Source organism: Helobdella robusta, assembly GCF_000326865.2.
Source record: "Helobdella robusta unplaced genomic scaffold HELROscaffold_82, whole genome shotgun sequence".
NCBI lineage: Eukaryota > Metazoa > Annelida > Clitellata > Rhynchobdellida > Glossiphoniidae > Helobdella > Helobdella robusta.
Window position 1 is genome coordinate 11214 of NW_008705476.1, and position 15843 is coordinate 27056.

General features: G+C 32.6%; 2 protein-coding genes across 2 annotated transcripts in view; both read left to right on the top strand.

The window, feature by feature from the left end:
• Positions 1 to 1832: 1832 nt before the first annotated feature.
• Positions 1833 to 7720, top strand: HELRODRAFT_182196 (hypothetical protein; the record flags this gene model as incomplete). Its single annotated transcript, XM_009032503.1, has 7 exons — positions 1833 to 1866; positions 2187 to 2294; positions 2605 to 2704; positions 2977 to 3065; positions 3324 to 3974; positions 7055 to 7141; positions 7659 to 7720. The coding sequence occupies 7 exons, from the start codon at positions 1833 to 1835 to the stop codon at positions 7718 to 7720; spliced, it is 1131 nt and encodes a 376-aa protein (XP_009030751.1).
• A 6261-nt stretch (positions 7721 to 13981) lies between these two features.
• HELRODRAFT_182197 (hypothetical protein) overlaps positions 13982 to 15843 on the top strand; it is a gene marked incomplete at both ends in the record, with an annotated part of 11730 nt that continues 9868 nt past the window's right edge. Inside the window, one exon of the mRNA XM_009032504.1 lies at positions 13982 to 14023. Within this exon, the coding sequence (XP_009030752.1) occupies positions 13982 to 14023 (42 nt within the window). The remainder of the gene's footprint in view (positions 14024 to 15843) is intronic.

Genomic DNA, 15843 nt, shown 5'->3' on the forward strand with positions numbered 1-15843 from the left:
GTTGTTGTTACTAGAGTTTTGTTGTTGTTTTATGGCCAAGGACGTTTCTGTTGTTGTTGTTGTTGGTAATGAGGCTTAGGATATTTGTCTGTTATGGTTTAGGTTGTTGTTTGTTCGATTGTCGTTTTTTGTGTCGGTTTGTTTTTCTGTTCGTTTGTTCGTTCGTTTGTTTGTCTGTGTGTTTGCTTGTTTGTGGTGTTAACAGCAATGCTCTTTTAATTTTTCTTCGACATATAGGCAGACAGAAGTAAAATGATACTTGTGCTGAATACCATAACTTGGAGTGCTATGATTTATAGTTACATAAAATTAACTAAAAAGTGTGGTTTATGTTGTCTGTACGTTGCTGTCAGCAGTATTGTTTATACACACGGACACCACAAAAACACATACACACACAAAACACGCACACACACACACACGCACGCACACGCACGTATTTATTAATGCAAGGAATTGAAATGCTTTTAAATAATATACTTGACGATGTATTTGTTAAGCGGGCTAAATAAGTCATAATTGAAAAATTAATTTTATTTATTTATTCCCATCAAAAATTATAAAAAATATTAACGAAAATAATTTATAATTAGTAATTCATTCATTACAAATTTTTTATTTATTACAAAAGTTTTCATAAAGCAAACGCTTCAAGTTTATTTTTTGGTCGAGTTCAATCCATCTCGCTATACAAGTGTTGTGTGTGTGTGTGTCTGTCTGTGTATCTGTGTGTGAGTGTATGTATGTGTGTGTTTGTCTGTGTGTGTGTGTTGTATGTGTCTGTGTAGTGTGTATAAATGCATCAATTAACGTTTAAACGTCATCCCCCCACAACGTGTTTTTGCGTCAAACATTTTTTATTTCATTTATTTTGAAGAATTTTTTTTGTAAATAATCTCGCAACATTTTTCGGCTTTCCGTTGTTATCTTTAACTATTTAATTTTTCTTTCTATTTTTGTGTCTTTTTATCTTTTTCATCTCTTTTATCTCTTTCTTTCTCTCTTTGTCTCTTTTTTTCTCTCTTTCATTCTCTCTTTCTTTCTTTCTCTCTCTTTTTCTTCCCCTCTTTCTCTTTCTCTCTGTTTCTCATTTTTATCCGTTCTTTTCTTCCATCTCTCTCTTTTTTCCTCTTTCTTTCAGTTCTTCCTCTCTCTTTCTTTCCTTCTTTATTTCACTTCTACATCATTTTCTTCCGACAAAAAATTTCATTCAAACATTTAACCCACACATTTTTTTGAGTTTTTTCTGCCCTTTGTTCATTTTTATTGTCGTTTTTTCCACTATAAATCTACTTCCTAATATTTTTTTTTCTTGTTTTGCTTTGTTTTTGTTTTTCTGCAAAGCCATCTGTCGCATAAAATTGAATTAATTGCGTCGCATGTAATTATTTTTCGTCCAATTGATTGTCATTCCACTAACGTACATGCACCTCCGAGTGAATGAATGAATGAATGGATGGATGGATGGATGGATGGATAGATGGATGGATGGATGGATGGATGGATAGATGAATGAATGAATGAATGAATGAATGAATGAATGAATGAATGAATGAATGAATGAATGAATGAATGAATGAACGAACGAACGAACGAACGAACGAATGAATGAATGAATGAATGACTTGTTGAATGAATTTGTTTACTCTTTCATTACTAAATAATTGATGAGTAATTGAATGTCAAGATTAATTAAAGAACGAGTGAATGAATAATTGAATGTTGATGATGATAATGGTGGTATTAATTATGCTGACGAAGAGAAGACAATGGTTATGATGATGATGACGCAGACGATGACATAGACGATGACGTAGATGGGGGTGATAATGATGCCGATGTGGTTGATGATGATGAAAGGCCGCGGTGAGATTAAGGTATCGATTTGTCAAAATTAAATCTTTACCATCATTACCTCAGGACGCAACGGTATCATTATCAGCATCTTTGTCATCATCACCATCACCACCATCATCATCGTCATCATCATCATCATCATCATCACCGTCACTATCATCATCATCATCATCATCATCATCAACAACACCATCAACACCATCATCGTCGTCATCACCATCATCATCACCACCACCATCATCATCATCACCATCATCATAACCGCCATCATCACAATCATCATCGTCATCGTCATCATCACCATCATCGAAACCATTTTATATCCTCAGAAAAATTCACGCGAGAATTCTGCCAAGACGAGCATGTGCAGATCACGTGCACAAGGCCTCATGACGTCATCGTCATTTTAGAGGCCAAGTATGGAAGGATGAAAATAGGTTGGTAAGCATACAGGCACACATACACACAAACATTCACACACATATACACGCACACACGTACAATCGCATTTGTACTTCTAACGAATTTTAAATGAATTATATTATAAAATATTTAAACGTATTTCATTTTTTTTAATCTTTATTAATTCAATGAGACATTCATTTATTACTTATTCACTCGCTTTTTCACTCATTCATTCATTCGTTCATCACTCCCACACTCAACTTATTACTCATTCATTCATTCGTCACTCATCAATTACTCACTCGCTTACTCACTCATTCACTCACCAACTCACTCACTCAGGAAAATGTGTAAAAGGAGATTATGGTGGTACTGGGTGTGTGATGGATGCACTCTTCCACTTGGACCACATGTGCACGGGCGCCCAGGAGTGCAGATTCAGGTTGGTCGGTTGGTTGAGAAATGAACTGTCCAATGATTGAAATGAATAAATGAATAGATGTGTGAACGGATGAATGGATGAATGATTGAATAGATGAATGGAAAGATAAATGAATGAATGTATGTGTGAATGAACATACGAACGAACCAACAAACGAACAAATGAATGAACGAGTGAATAAATGAATGCATGAATAAACAAACAAACGAATGACTGAGTGAATAAATAAATTAATAAAATAAATAAATAAACTAATTAATTGAATCTGACAGGGTTTTCGATGCCACAACGCTTCGAGAGCGCACTGCCTGCCCTGAAGATGTTGCTGCTTACATTGAAGTCACGTACGCCTGCGTCAGAGGTAGTAATATGACGTTTAATATGACGTCACAATAACATTTATGACATCATCAACACACACATACAACAAACAAACACACACACACACTTTTATAACACAGTTCGACAACGAATAAAATAACCAACATTCAATAAAACACAAACAACATCATAAACAACAAACCATTCAACAAAAACAACACAAACACCAACACAAACACCAAAAAAAACAAATACAATTAGCAACACCCAGCAACAACCAGTCCGACAAACACAACAGCTCTAGAGACCGAATCAAACGAATGTCTCGTCCACAAACGCATAACAACGCAAGCGAGAGCAACAACATCGACACTATCAACAACAACATCAACAAAGCACCTAAACAACAACAACAACATCATCAACAACAACGACGACGATGACGATCGCATATACCTCAGCAGTGTACAGACACTGAAGCACAACTTCGCCTCACCGTCATGCCCATGGTTAATAACGACAACCAGAGGGCAGCAAATCACTTTATACCTGCGTTACGTCTCGCCAGAATACCAAGAAAGTACCGATAAATACCGAAAACACAATACCGATCATCAAAAATACCGACACGGTAACTCCTTACAGAATTCAAATCGCTTCAAAACCGATTTCAAACCGATATGCTACGATCTGCTAACGATCGAAGATATCGACCAAATCATAACGAACCGGCGAATGCTTACCAACATCATCTTACCATCAACTAACAACAACATCAACAGCATTCGTCACATCCCTATTCCAGACCACGTGACCAGGGTGACCACGTGCCACGCAACCGGAGGGGAGGAGAGTGAATTGTTGAAGTCGAAATTCAGTAACGTGGTTGTGACCACGGTTGCCAAGCAACAATTGGAAGGTTTGGGCAGGTTTCTTCTTAGATACAAAGGTCTGTATTGTTTGTTTGTGTGTGTTATTGTGTGTTTGTATTTGTGTGTGTGTTATTGCGTGTGTGTTGTTTGAGTTATTGTGTGTGTTGTTTGTTTGTGTGTGAATATGTGTGTGTTGCGTTGTTACTGCCTGATTGTTCGTAATTTATATTCATATATGAGAACAAGCGTGTTTGGTTTTTATTGGCATTTGATTTTTTTATTCTAGTTTTCATGTTGCTACATTGATATCTCAGTGCGGGCATTCACTTTTCCATTCATTCGTCCATTCATTCATTCATTCGTCCATCCATTCATTCATTTGTCCATCCATTTATTCATTCGTTCGTTCATCCATTCATTTGTTTGCTCGTTTCCTCGTTCACTTATTGTTTCATTAAGTCATTCAACCCTTTCATTATTTATTCGTTCATTCAATCACACTTTTACTCACTCAATCATTCATTAATATGCTCATTAATTCACTCACGCATTCAATTATACATTTTTTCATTCATTTTCTTATTCATTCACTCATTCAATTTATTTCAATTTGGTTAGATATATATATATATTTATATAAGAAATGCATACATATATACTTTATTTCGCGAAATTGAAAAGACAAGATTCTTAAGATTTATTGTGGTTGTTAATGTTGTTGATGTTATTGTTGTTGTTGATGTTATTATTGTTGTTGATGTTATTATTATTATTACTTTGTTGTTGTTATTAGTGTTAATATTGTTTATGTTGTAGTTGTTGTGGTTGTTTTTAATGTTATTAATGTTGCTGCTGTCGTTATTGTTGTAGTTGTTAGTTAATGTTGTTGCGGTTGATATTTTTAATGTTGTTGTTGTTGTTGTTATCATAGGCGTTAATGTAATCGTCGTTGTCACCAGACATTCAAAAAGAATTCTGCAATTGTTAAAAACAACATCGTCATAATCTAAATCAACATCTTGGTCATAAACAACTAACTAACTATGCTGTTGTTGTTGTTGTTGCAAAAGAAACAACAAAACGATGACGATGATAATGACATCACCGTAACAACAACTAAACAATAATAATAATGATTACAACGATAACAGCAATAATAATAATTTATTAATAGCAACAAAAACAGCAGGGATAATAACTACATCTATCTACATTTTTTTAAATGTTAACAACAACAATAACATTAACGTTTAAAACATCAACAAAACAACATCAAAAATCCTTATAACAAATAACGTCAAACATAAACTTGAATCAAACACATTATCACATAACCACAAAGACATTAACTAGTGCTATGAAACAATCTTGACCAAAAAAAGCTGCCTACTATCTTTGCTTTACAAAAACAACAGAACTATAAAAATATGTTACTAATATAAACTAATAACAACAACAGCTACTACTACTACTACTACTACTACTACTACTACTACTACTACTACTACTGCTGCTGCTGCTACTACTACTACTACTACTATTACTACTGCTACTACTGCTACTGCTACTACTAATAATAATAATAATAATACTAAAACTACTACTAATACCCTACAGCAACAAAATCAACAACAAAACAACCACACAACAAAAACAACAACAAAAACACGAAATCGACATCGTAAATATCCGTATAATGAAAGAATTAGCTGACAATACCTCGCCCTGACACAACGCTGGTCAACAGTGGATTCAAATGCTTAATACAAACAACATAAACACACAAACAATACAACATTTATTCGGCACGACACACGTAAACACACATACACGCTACATACACACACGCACGCACATTCACACTCACTCACGCACACACACACATACATACATGTTTTGCACATCCCACAAGAAACTGTATAAACACACAAACAATACAATATTCATCTTACATACAAATACACACACACTCACACATACATACATACCTATACACACACGTACAATAACTATACACACAGCACATACACACAAAACACATAAAAACATAAATTTATCTTTCTCTTTGTGCTTGTGTGCGTGTATTTAATGGTATTTTTCGTACACTGAGATGGTAATGTTTCGTATTAATACACTTCGTACTTATGCAACAGAAAGACACATAAACACGCATAAATGTTCACGAGTGTTTGTGTATGTGTGTCTGTATGTATGTGCGCGTGTGTTTTTCTATGTGTGTCTGTATGTATGCGCGCGTGAGTTCATTGCAATCATTCCTCCGATTATATAAACATTATGCTCATTTAACTGAGATAAAAAAGAAATTAATGTTCGTGAAATAATTTTCTGAATTACGATCACACAAATCATTCTCCGCCGTCTAGCCATGTTTAACGTACGATGCATACTTTATAATAATTGTTATTTTTATGTATATATGTGGTAATATAGCCCAAGCAAGCAAACCAACAAACAAACCAACAAACAAACGAACGAACGAACGAACGTTCAAATAAACGAACGTTCAAACAAATATACAATAGGTATAATAAATGAATGGTAGATCTTGGTCGAAATCATATGAAACATTCAAACCCACAAACATGAACATTCCTACAACTATTCAAACCAAATATACAAACAAACAAACATACAAACAAACATACAATCAAACAAACATACATACAAAAAACATACAAATGGGTAAAATGAATGGTCGGTGGTTTGCGGAAAGACATTGGAATCATATGAAACAATTCATACAGCGGAACGATAGTTGAACGAAGATTAAACAAAAGAATTTCTATTTAATCATTTCTTTTGTACACTTTTTTTTAATTATATTATGTTGGTGTTTGCATATTTTTTGTATTGTATGTGTTTGACATTTTTTTGCACGTGTTTGTTTGTTTGTTTGTATGTATATGTTTGTTTGTTGTGTAAGATAGTATGTTCTTTTGTATTTTTTTCTTATAATACATTACGTTGGTTCGTCTATTTTAATTTATCTATGGAGTGTTTCCAGTGTGTGGAGTGTTGATTATTTTCCCAATGAATAGCTTTTAAAAATTCTCCCCATGGTGTAGCATCTTTTACAAGGATATAATGAACTCCCACCCTTAATTTTACTTAATTAACATTACAATGTGCTCACTAGCAGCGTATAAATTGGAAGAAAAATGTAAAAAAATTGCCGAAACCAGAAATCAGGTCTTAAATTTAATTCCTAATGTAGCACGGACAGGTAGAAAAGCAATAGAACAAGAGAAGCTACTACATACATTAAGCACCATCTTCGCCGTTGTATATCAAGCAGGTTGTGTGCTGTGGTGTGTTGTGTTGTGGTGTGTTGTTGTGTGTTGTGGTGTGTTGTGGTGCGTTGTGGTGCGCTGTGGTGTGTCCGAATGAACTGGCGTGTGTTTGACGTGTATTTTTAATAGGCTCTTGACGTGTTTGTAGAGTATTTGAAGTGTGTGGTGTGTTGTTTGTACATGCCTGCTTGAGTGGGTGATCGTAAACATGTGCCTGCGTTTTTATTGTATCAACGCATACGAACTAGATAAGATGTAGGATAACACAAAAACACACTCAGTATGCTAGTACTCATACCCAGGCACAAACACCCACGAGTTTCAAACAAATACAAGACCCAATAAAACACATACAAACACACACACAAACACACATACAAACACACATAAAAACGTATAAATAAACACAAAAATTCACACAAACTTTCACATAATTACGCACATAAAAAGAGGCACAAAAACGTACTGAGTTAAAAAAAAGAAAGAGCTACGAAGAAAAAAAGGAGAGATAAAAGAAAAAAAGAAAATATAGGAGAAGGAGAGATAGAAAAAGTGACACACACACACATACACACAACACACGCACACATACACACACATACATACACACACATACGCACACACACGCACAGAAAAGAGAGAGAATTAAAGACACGCACACACGCAGGCACGGAGAAATAGAGACGAGCACGCGAAATTTAAATGGATAACCTAGGCCAGTAAGAGTGATGGTCTTGTCAGGTTGAACGTGGATAAAACACAAATTGTTATTTGGCGAATTGTACAAATAAAATAAAAAAGTTATTAATAAAAATTAAATAATAATAATTAATTAATTAATTAATCATAATAAAGATTGAAAAATGAATCAAATGACCAAAATTATAATGAACTTTATTAATAAATCTAATAAGTAATGTTGGGAAAATTATTGAAAACCTAAGACAACCAATATCGTATTAAAAATTTGCGTCACAAAAAAAAAATTTCTTTTTTTTTAATTTTTTCAAAAAAAAGATTATTTCCATTATTAATAGACGCATTAATTTTTTTAACAATTAAAAATTACCTTCCATCAATTTTTCCTTCAGTCCTATTCATCAAATCTTTACACCATACCACGCACGCATACTCACTCTCTCACACACCACACACACATAGACACAAACACACACACAAACACACACATACACACAGTATACACATCACATACTTAGCACACATACACGCACGCACACAAACGAACACACACACACTCCTTTTTCTGTCTCCTCATCCTCACTCTATATTTTTTCCCTCCTATAAATATCTAAACACACGCACACACAATCAAACACAAACACTCTTCTCTTTCTCTTCTCTCTCTCTCTTCTCCTTTCTCTCTCTTTCTCTCTCTCTCTGTCGATCGTAAACACATACATACACACACACACACACACACACACTTCCAGCAATTGTGTAGCGTTCTTTTTAACAGTGGCCAAATTATATTCATAAAGATACATTTGATGTATATTTAATTTTTAAACTTTACAATTGTATGTTTTCTAGTTGTTGTATATGTTTTAAATGTTAGCAGTTGATATGTGGGTATATTTTAGGCATTTTTGTATTGTTTATTTGTATCTTGAAGTTAGATGTTAATCATTTGTACTTAGCTTAATATCGCGATGTTATCTGCATGGAAAAACCTGAAGAGCAATCGCTTATTTCACAAACACGTTCGATTTGTTAATACAAAAAAACTTTTTTTTTCCATCTAATTTAATTTTTGCTCCTCTCACTCAAATTAAAATGCGAGGACACACTCGCAAAACATAATTATACACTGCACGCTATTTTATACACGCACACACACACATACACAAACACACACATATATATATATATATATATTCATATATATATATATATATATATATATATATATATATATATATATATACATATATACAGTTATTAAGAAAAATCACCGCATTTTCCGCATTGTTGAGTTTGTAACTAAGTTTTTTCAATTTTTCGAGCAATTAATTAATCAATATTATTCAATTTTTTCAAATTAATGATAAAATTTTTTTATTATTTTAGACTGCAATTTTCATATATCCATTTATATATATATATTTTTTCATATATATATTACAATATCTTATATATATATATATTTCTATATCTTATATATATATATATATATATATATATATATATATATAAGTTCAATTATAAAATAACAAAAATAATAATTGAGACACGTTCAAACATCACATCATTGATTCACACAGATGAATATCCTACACTACACATACACAAACACACACACACTAACACACACAGACGCACACACACAAACACACACAGACGCAAAGACACTATATATATATATATATATATATATATATATATATATATACATACCAGTTTATTTAGATATGTATATACGTATATATGTACTACATAGTTATATTTTATTTTCTCCTTTTCAATATTCCGTCGTCAATCAGATGGGTAGCCAATTAAAATGCAAATAAGAAGCTTAAATGCTTTTTATTTGTTATGTTGTGTTGTTGTGTGTGTGCTAATGTGAGCGTGTGAGATTGTGTGTGTATGTGTGGTGTGTTTTTTCTGGGCGTATGTTCGTAAATTGCGATGCACAATTTGTTTCTATTTTGAAATTTGTGGAGTTTTGTGTGCAGCGAGGTTTTCTACGTGAATATGTTTCAATTTCGTTCGCTTGCTGAACACCTCTGAATAACATGAATAATAAGAAAAACGAGGAAACTACAAGTATAAGCAATACTAACACAACTACCTTTATTTTCTGTACTAGTACCTCGATTAGTATTGCTATTACTACCAGTTCAATATATCATCTACAACTCATGGCACAGTTTTACTCTTTTACTAATTATGGTACTACTGCTACTACTACTGCTACTACTACAGTCGCTGCTATTACTACTACTGCTGTTGCAACAATTACTACTTCTACTACTACTACTACTAATAATAATAATAATAAAAATACAGTAAAACCCAGCAAGTTAGAAAATTCATAAGACAACAACATCAGTTCTATTGACAAAAGACACATCAGTGATAAATTAACAAAGGTATTTAATTAAATAAAGAACACTAGACGCTAATTACCCACAAAGACATTTAATGAAAATAAAAATGACGAGAACAAAGATAATAATTTAAAAACATTTGGCCGGCGAACAACTTTTATAGCAAACACGAACCGACTGACCAAGCAACACAAATTACACCAAGAGTTCTTTCTCTCACTCTATCTCTCTCTTTCTTTCTCTATTTCTTTTTTTTATTTTCTTTTTGTCTCTCTGACTCGGTCTCTGTTTTTCTATTTTTCTTTCTTCTGTTTCTCTCTCTCTCTATCTCCCTATCTCTTTCAGATATATATAAAACATTGTTCATCCTTTTTTTTCTGTCATTCTTTCTTTTTCTCTAACTATCAAAATAAGTCTTTCACTTTTTCACTTTCTCTTTCTCTCTCTCTTTCACTTTCGCCCTCCCTTTTTCTCTATTTCTCTTTCACTCTCTCTCTTTTGCTCGTTATCTCTCCCTCAACGAAACGATACTGACTTAATATTTCCTCATCAGTATTGGCATGCTTACGTCTAGCAATAGATTTTCTTTTTTTTTATTATTTTATTTTTCGAAGTTTTTTTCTGAATGTTTTTCTTTTAATTTTCATGAAATTTTTTTCTACAAAATGATACGGATACAGACTGGTGAAAAAAAGAAATGAGTGATTGGTAAAGTAGTCTTTTAGTATTATTATTTAAAAAATTTTTAATTTTTATCAATATAATTTTTGGCATAATGATAAGAGTTAAAATTTTTTTAAATAATAACACTAAAAGACTACTTTACCAATCATTAATTTCTAGCCATTTTTACTATGGTAACCTAATATGGGGTAATACAAACATTTCAACACTTAACAAATTATTTAGCTCACAAAAAAGATAATTAATTTTCTATTTAAAATCGATTATAATCACGCCGATTACATTATATTTAATAATAATAATATTTTATCAATTTTTGAAATAAATTCCTATAAATTATCTTTATTAACATTTAAAATTATCAACAATATAACATCTATAACTGATATAATTTTAATGAATACAATTAAATTTATAGCTAACCCCATGATTGACAGAACTAACAACACTAATATAATTAAGTCATTAATGAATTTAAATAAAATAACATCCAGGAACTTTTGTTATTATGCACCTTATAAATGGAATAATCTGCCACAATATTTAAGATCAATTAATAATCTAACAGAATTTAAAAAGAAGTTGAGAACATTTTTGAATTGTTCAAGTTAAATGTATTAATATTTTATTCTTAATTTTATTCATTTTTTAAGTTTAAATGTATCGATGTTTTATTTCTAAGTTTATTCATGAAAATTTAAGAACATTGAAGAATTTAAAAGACATTTATTTTACTCATTTATGTTATTGTGTTTTTTTTTTTTTTTTTTTTGATTACTTACTATGTTATTTCTTGTTTTATGGGAGTCAACCCTAGATAAGCATTTATTGCTAGGCTGACTTTTTTCACTTTTTTTGTGAATAAATGGAATTAAAAAAAAAAAAGTGAACGAACAAATATAATTGAATAAAACAAAAGTAAAAAATTTGAATGAATGAGTGAGTGAGCGAATGAATGAATGAATGAATGAATGAATGAATGAATGAATGAATGAATGAATGAATGAATGAATGAATGAATGAATGAATGAATGAATGAATGAATGAATGAATGAAGGAATGAATGAATGAAGGAATAGATGGATGAAAAATGAGTGAGTGAGTGAGTAAGTAAATGAATGCATGAATGAATGACTGTGTAGAATAATGAACTCTTAATAGAGTTCTACCGGATCGACAAATTTATCTCCAAGTTTTTCTCTTTCATTTTAATTTTAAATAATCAATCATTCATTCATTCTTTTAATCATTCAACCGATCAATCGATCAATCAAACACTCAATCATACAATTACTTATTATTCATTCACTTTTTTCATTCATACGTTTGTTCATTTATTTATTTATTCATTCATTCATTCATTCATTCATCCATCCATCCATACATCCAATCATCCATGCATTCATTCATTTATTCATTCATTCATCCAATCATTCATTCATAATCTTATTGATCAATTTCCATTTCAAGTACATTTTGCCTTATAAACATACATATAAATAATTCCACTCACAAACGTATGTGTGTGTATGTGTGCGTGTGCTTATTTTAACATACGTTTTTATGTATATAAATAGCTATTTAAAGACAGCAAACTCTATATCCCACTTGTGACAAATAAAAAATGTATGTTTGTATGTAAGTAAGTATGCATGCATGTGTGTTTTAAGCATGTATTTATGAATGTGTATATGCATGCATGTATGTAGTGTGCTGTATGTATGTATGTTTGTATGTATGTATTTTATGTACACTCTATCTTGTATGTATGTTTGTTTGTATGTATGTTTGTATGTATGTATTTTATGTACACTCTACTTCGCCTTTAATTCACCTATTAAAGAAGTTGTAAGAATATGTAAGTATATGTGCATAAAATTTCATAGTCGTCGGCTTCACCATTTGAATAGTAACCGTGGCAGTAGTAGCAACAGTAGTAGCAGCAGTAGCAGCAGTAGTAGTAGCAGTAGTAGTAAATGTATATTCACACACTTATGTGAATAACGATGCGTACAAAAATACGCAAACGTTATCTCACAATACTCTTATACACATGCAAAATAACACGCTCACGCACACCAACTAAGACGTACACAAAACTACACATATTCAATTAAACGTGCACACATACAGACACACGGATGTTATTCAATTCACACCCACACAAATACATACACGCACACACACACACGCGCGCACACACACACGTATTCGTAGGGAGTTACGGTGTACGTACACAGCGCGTATCTTTCCTAGTTTACACACACTTTTATAGACGCTCTCATACAAGTACATACACACATACACACACATTTATACTACACATACAACACATACTCACCCATATATACATACAACACACAAACACACATCAACACACAAAACCAACACACTAAGACTTGTGAGAAACACGTACGAACGCAAACAGATTACATAAATCTTTATATTACTAAGGCGTGGGTATAAAATTTGAAATTTTGCCAAACAATATCCACTAAATTCCTAAACCTATATTATACACCCAGAGAAAGCGAGAAAGAGAGAGAATAGGAAGAGAGAGAGAAAGAGAGTGAAAAGAAAGAGAAAGGAATAGAAAGAAAAAAGAAAAAAGTGAGAAAAAATGACATGGAAAGAAAAAGAATCAAACAAAAATAGTATATGGAAAGAAATGTGAGACAAAAAGAGAAGGAGAGGAGTACGAGAGAGAAAGAGAAAAAGAGAGAGAGAAAGAGAGAGAAAAAGGGAAAGGAAGAGAGAAGAGAAAGTACTAAAAATAATAAACAAATAGACAAATCAAAACAAAAACACCAGATGGTATTACAGTATTCATATACAAATACCGTGAAGTTGCTGTATTGAAACATACCTGTTTGTGTTCGCCTCAGCAGCGAACGATCGTTATACGATGCATCCATTTTTACAACCGGAAACAGTTGAATCATAAAAGTGAATTTTTATGATCTTTGGTTTCGCGTCAACAACCAGTCGATATTAAATTCGCTATCGGCCGTGTCTTGTTGAATGTCTGTGCTGATGCTGCTGCTGGTGCTGTTTGTTGTCGTTGTTTGTTGTTGTTGTTGCTGTTGTTTTGATGATGACGTCACGCTATTGATATAATTTTAGTGTTGTTATGATGTTGGTGCTGCTATTAAATGCTTTTGCTGCTGTAATTTTTACTGTCTTGGTAAGTTTTGTTGCTATCAACTTGTTGTCAACAAACAGTCGAGTGACTACATCATTGTCGCTACGTCATTGTTGGGCTTGTTGTGGTTGTGTATTTAGTGAACAAAATGTTCTAAAATAGTTTCGCATTTCATTTCTTACATCTCTTGCTTAACTATTTTCCAGTGGTACCAACAGCGTATGCGAATGCACGTGAATCAACTCAGTACACACATTGCATGTAATTGACAGGGATATCTTCGCAGTTGAACACGGTCACTACGACTACAGGACCAGGCACCTTAACCACTAAACCATCTAGTTTTGCCCATTTTGTATTATAATATTTGTGGGCCCATGGTTATTCTTTCTTTCTCGGGCCTTATCCTTTCAGGACATTGGCGACCATCGACCTCCACAAAACCCCATCTTTAACACTTTGTAGTAGTTGGCTCATGATAATGCATTGAGAAACACTTATACATGTTTGGAGAAAAGGCACACACACAAAGCGGAAAATTTGAAAACAAAGACCTGTGAGATATTTGAGAATATTATTAGATTGTAAAGGATAGATGAAAAGAGAAAAAATAGAAGAATAAAAAAAATTAAAAAAAATTAGGAGAGTAAAGGAAGAGAGGAAGGAAAATATGAAAACGGCGACCAAGAGGGGACCGAAAGAAAAGAAAGAATGATAAAATGAAGAACAACAAAAAGTGAAAAGGAAAAAAATAGAGAGAGAAAATGAGAGGGCAAGAGAGATTGAAAACAAAGAGAGAGAGATAAGAATGGAAAAGTACAAAAATAGCAACACAAAAACAGAGAAAGAAAAACAGAGAGTGAAAGAGAATGAAAGAGACAGACTGAAAGAGTGAAAGAAAGAGAGAGAAAAAGAGTGAGTATGTAAAAAGAGAGAGAGAGAGAGAGAGAGAGAGAACAGAACAAGAGAGTGAAGTAGAAAGAAAGAGTTTTATTCAATTCAGTATTAACATCTCTTTGGAATGGTTCTTCTGAATATGTAATTAGATGATGAGGACGACGAGGACGATGATAATGATGACGTTACTGATGAGGATGTTGGTTATGGTGATGACGCTGATGACGACGCTACTGATGATGATGATGGTTATGATGATGACGATGATGATGACGTTACTGATGATGATGGTGATTATGATGATGACGATGATGATGATTGTGGCAATTCCTATGATGGCAATGATGATGGGTGTAATGATGACAATAGTAATAAGGATAACACACATGACACGCATGCGTTTTTGGTTTTTCTTTGACTCGATTTGAAAAAATAGGAATATGAATAAATAAATACATACATACATAAATGCATACACGCACGCACGCACACACGCACACACACGCACGCACACACACATACATATATACACACATACAAACATTCAATGACTTGTAGTGAGGATCTTTCAAAATGATGACTGTGATAAAGTTAATGCTAATAAGAGATGTCTAATATGAATATGTTCAATTTCGCAACTATTACTACTCTACTACTACTACTACTACTACTATTACTACTACTACTACTACTACTACTACTACTACTATTACTACTACTACTACTACCACTACCGCTACTATTACTACAATTACTACTACCACTACTACTACTAATACTACTTCAACTACTACTACTACAACTACTACTACAACAACAACAACTACTACTACTACTACTACTA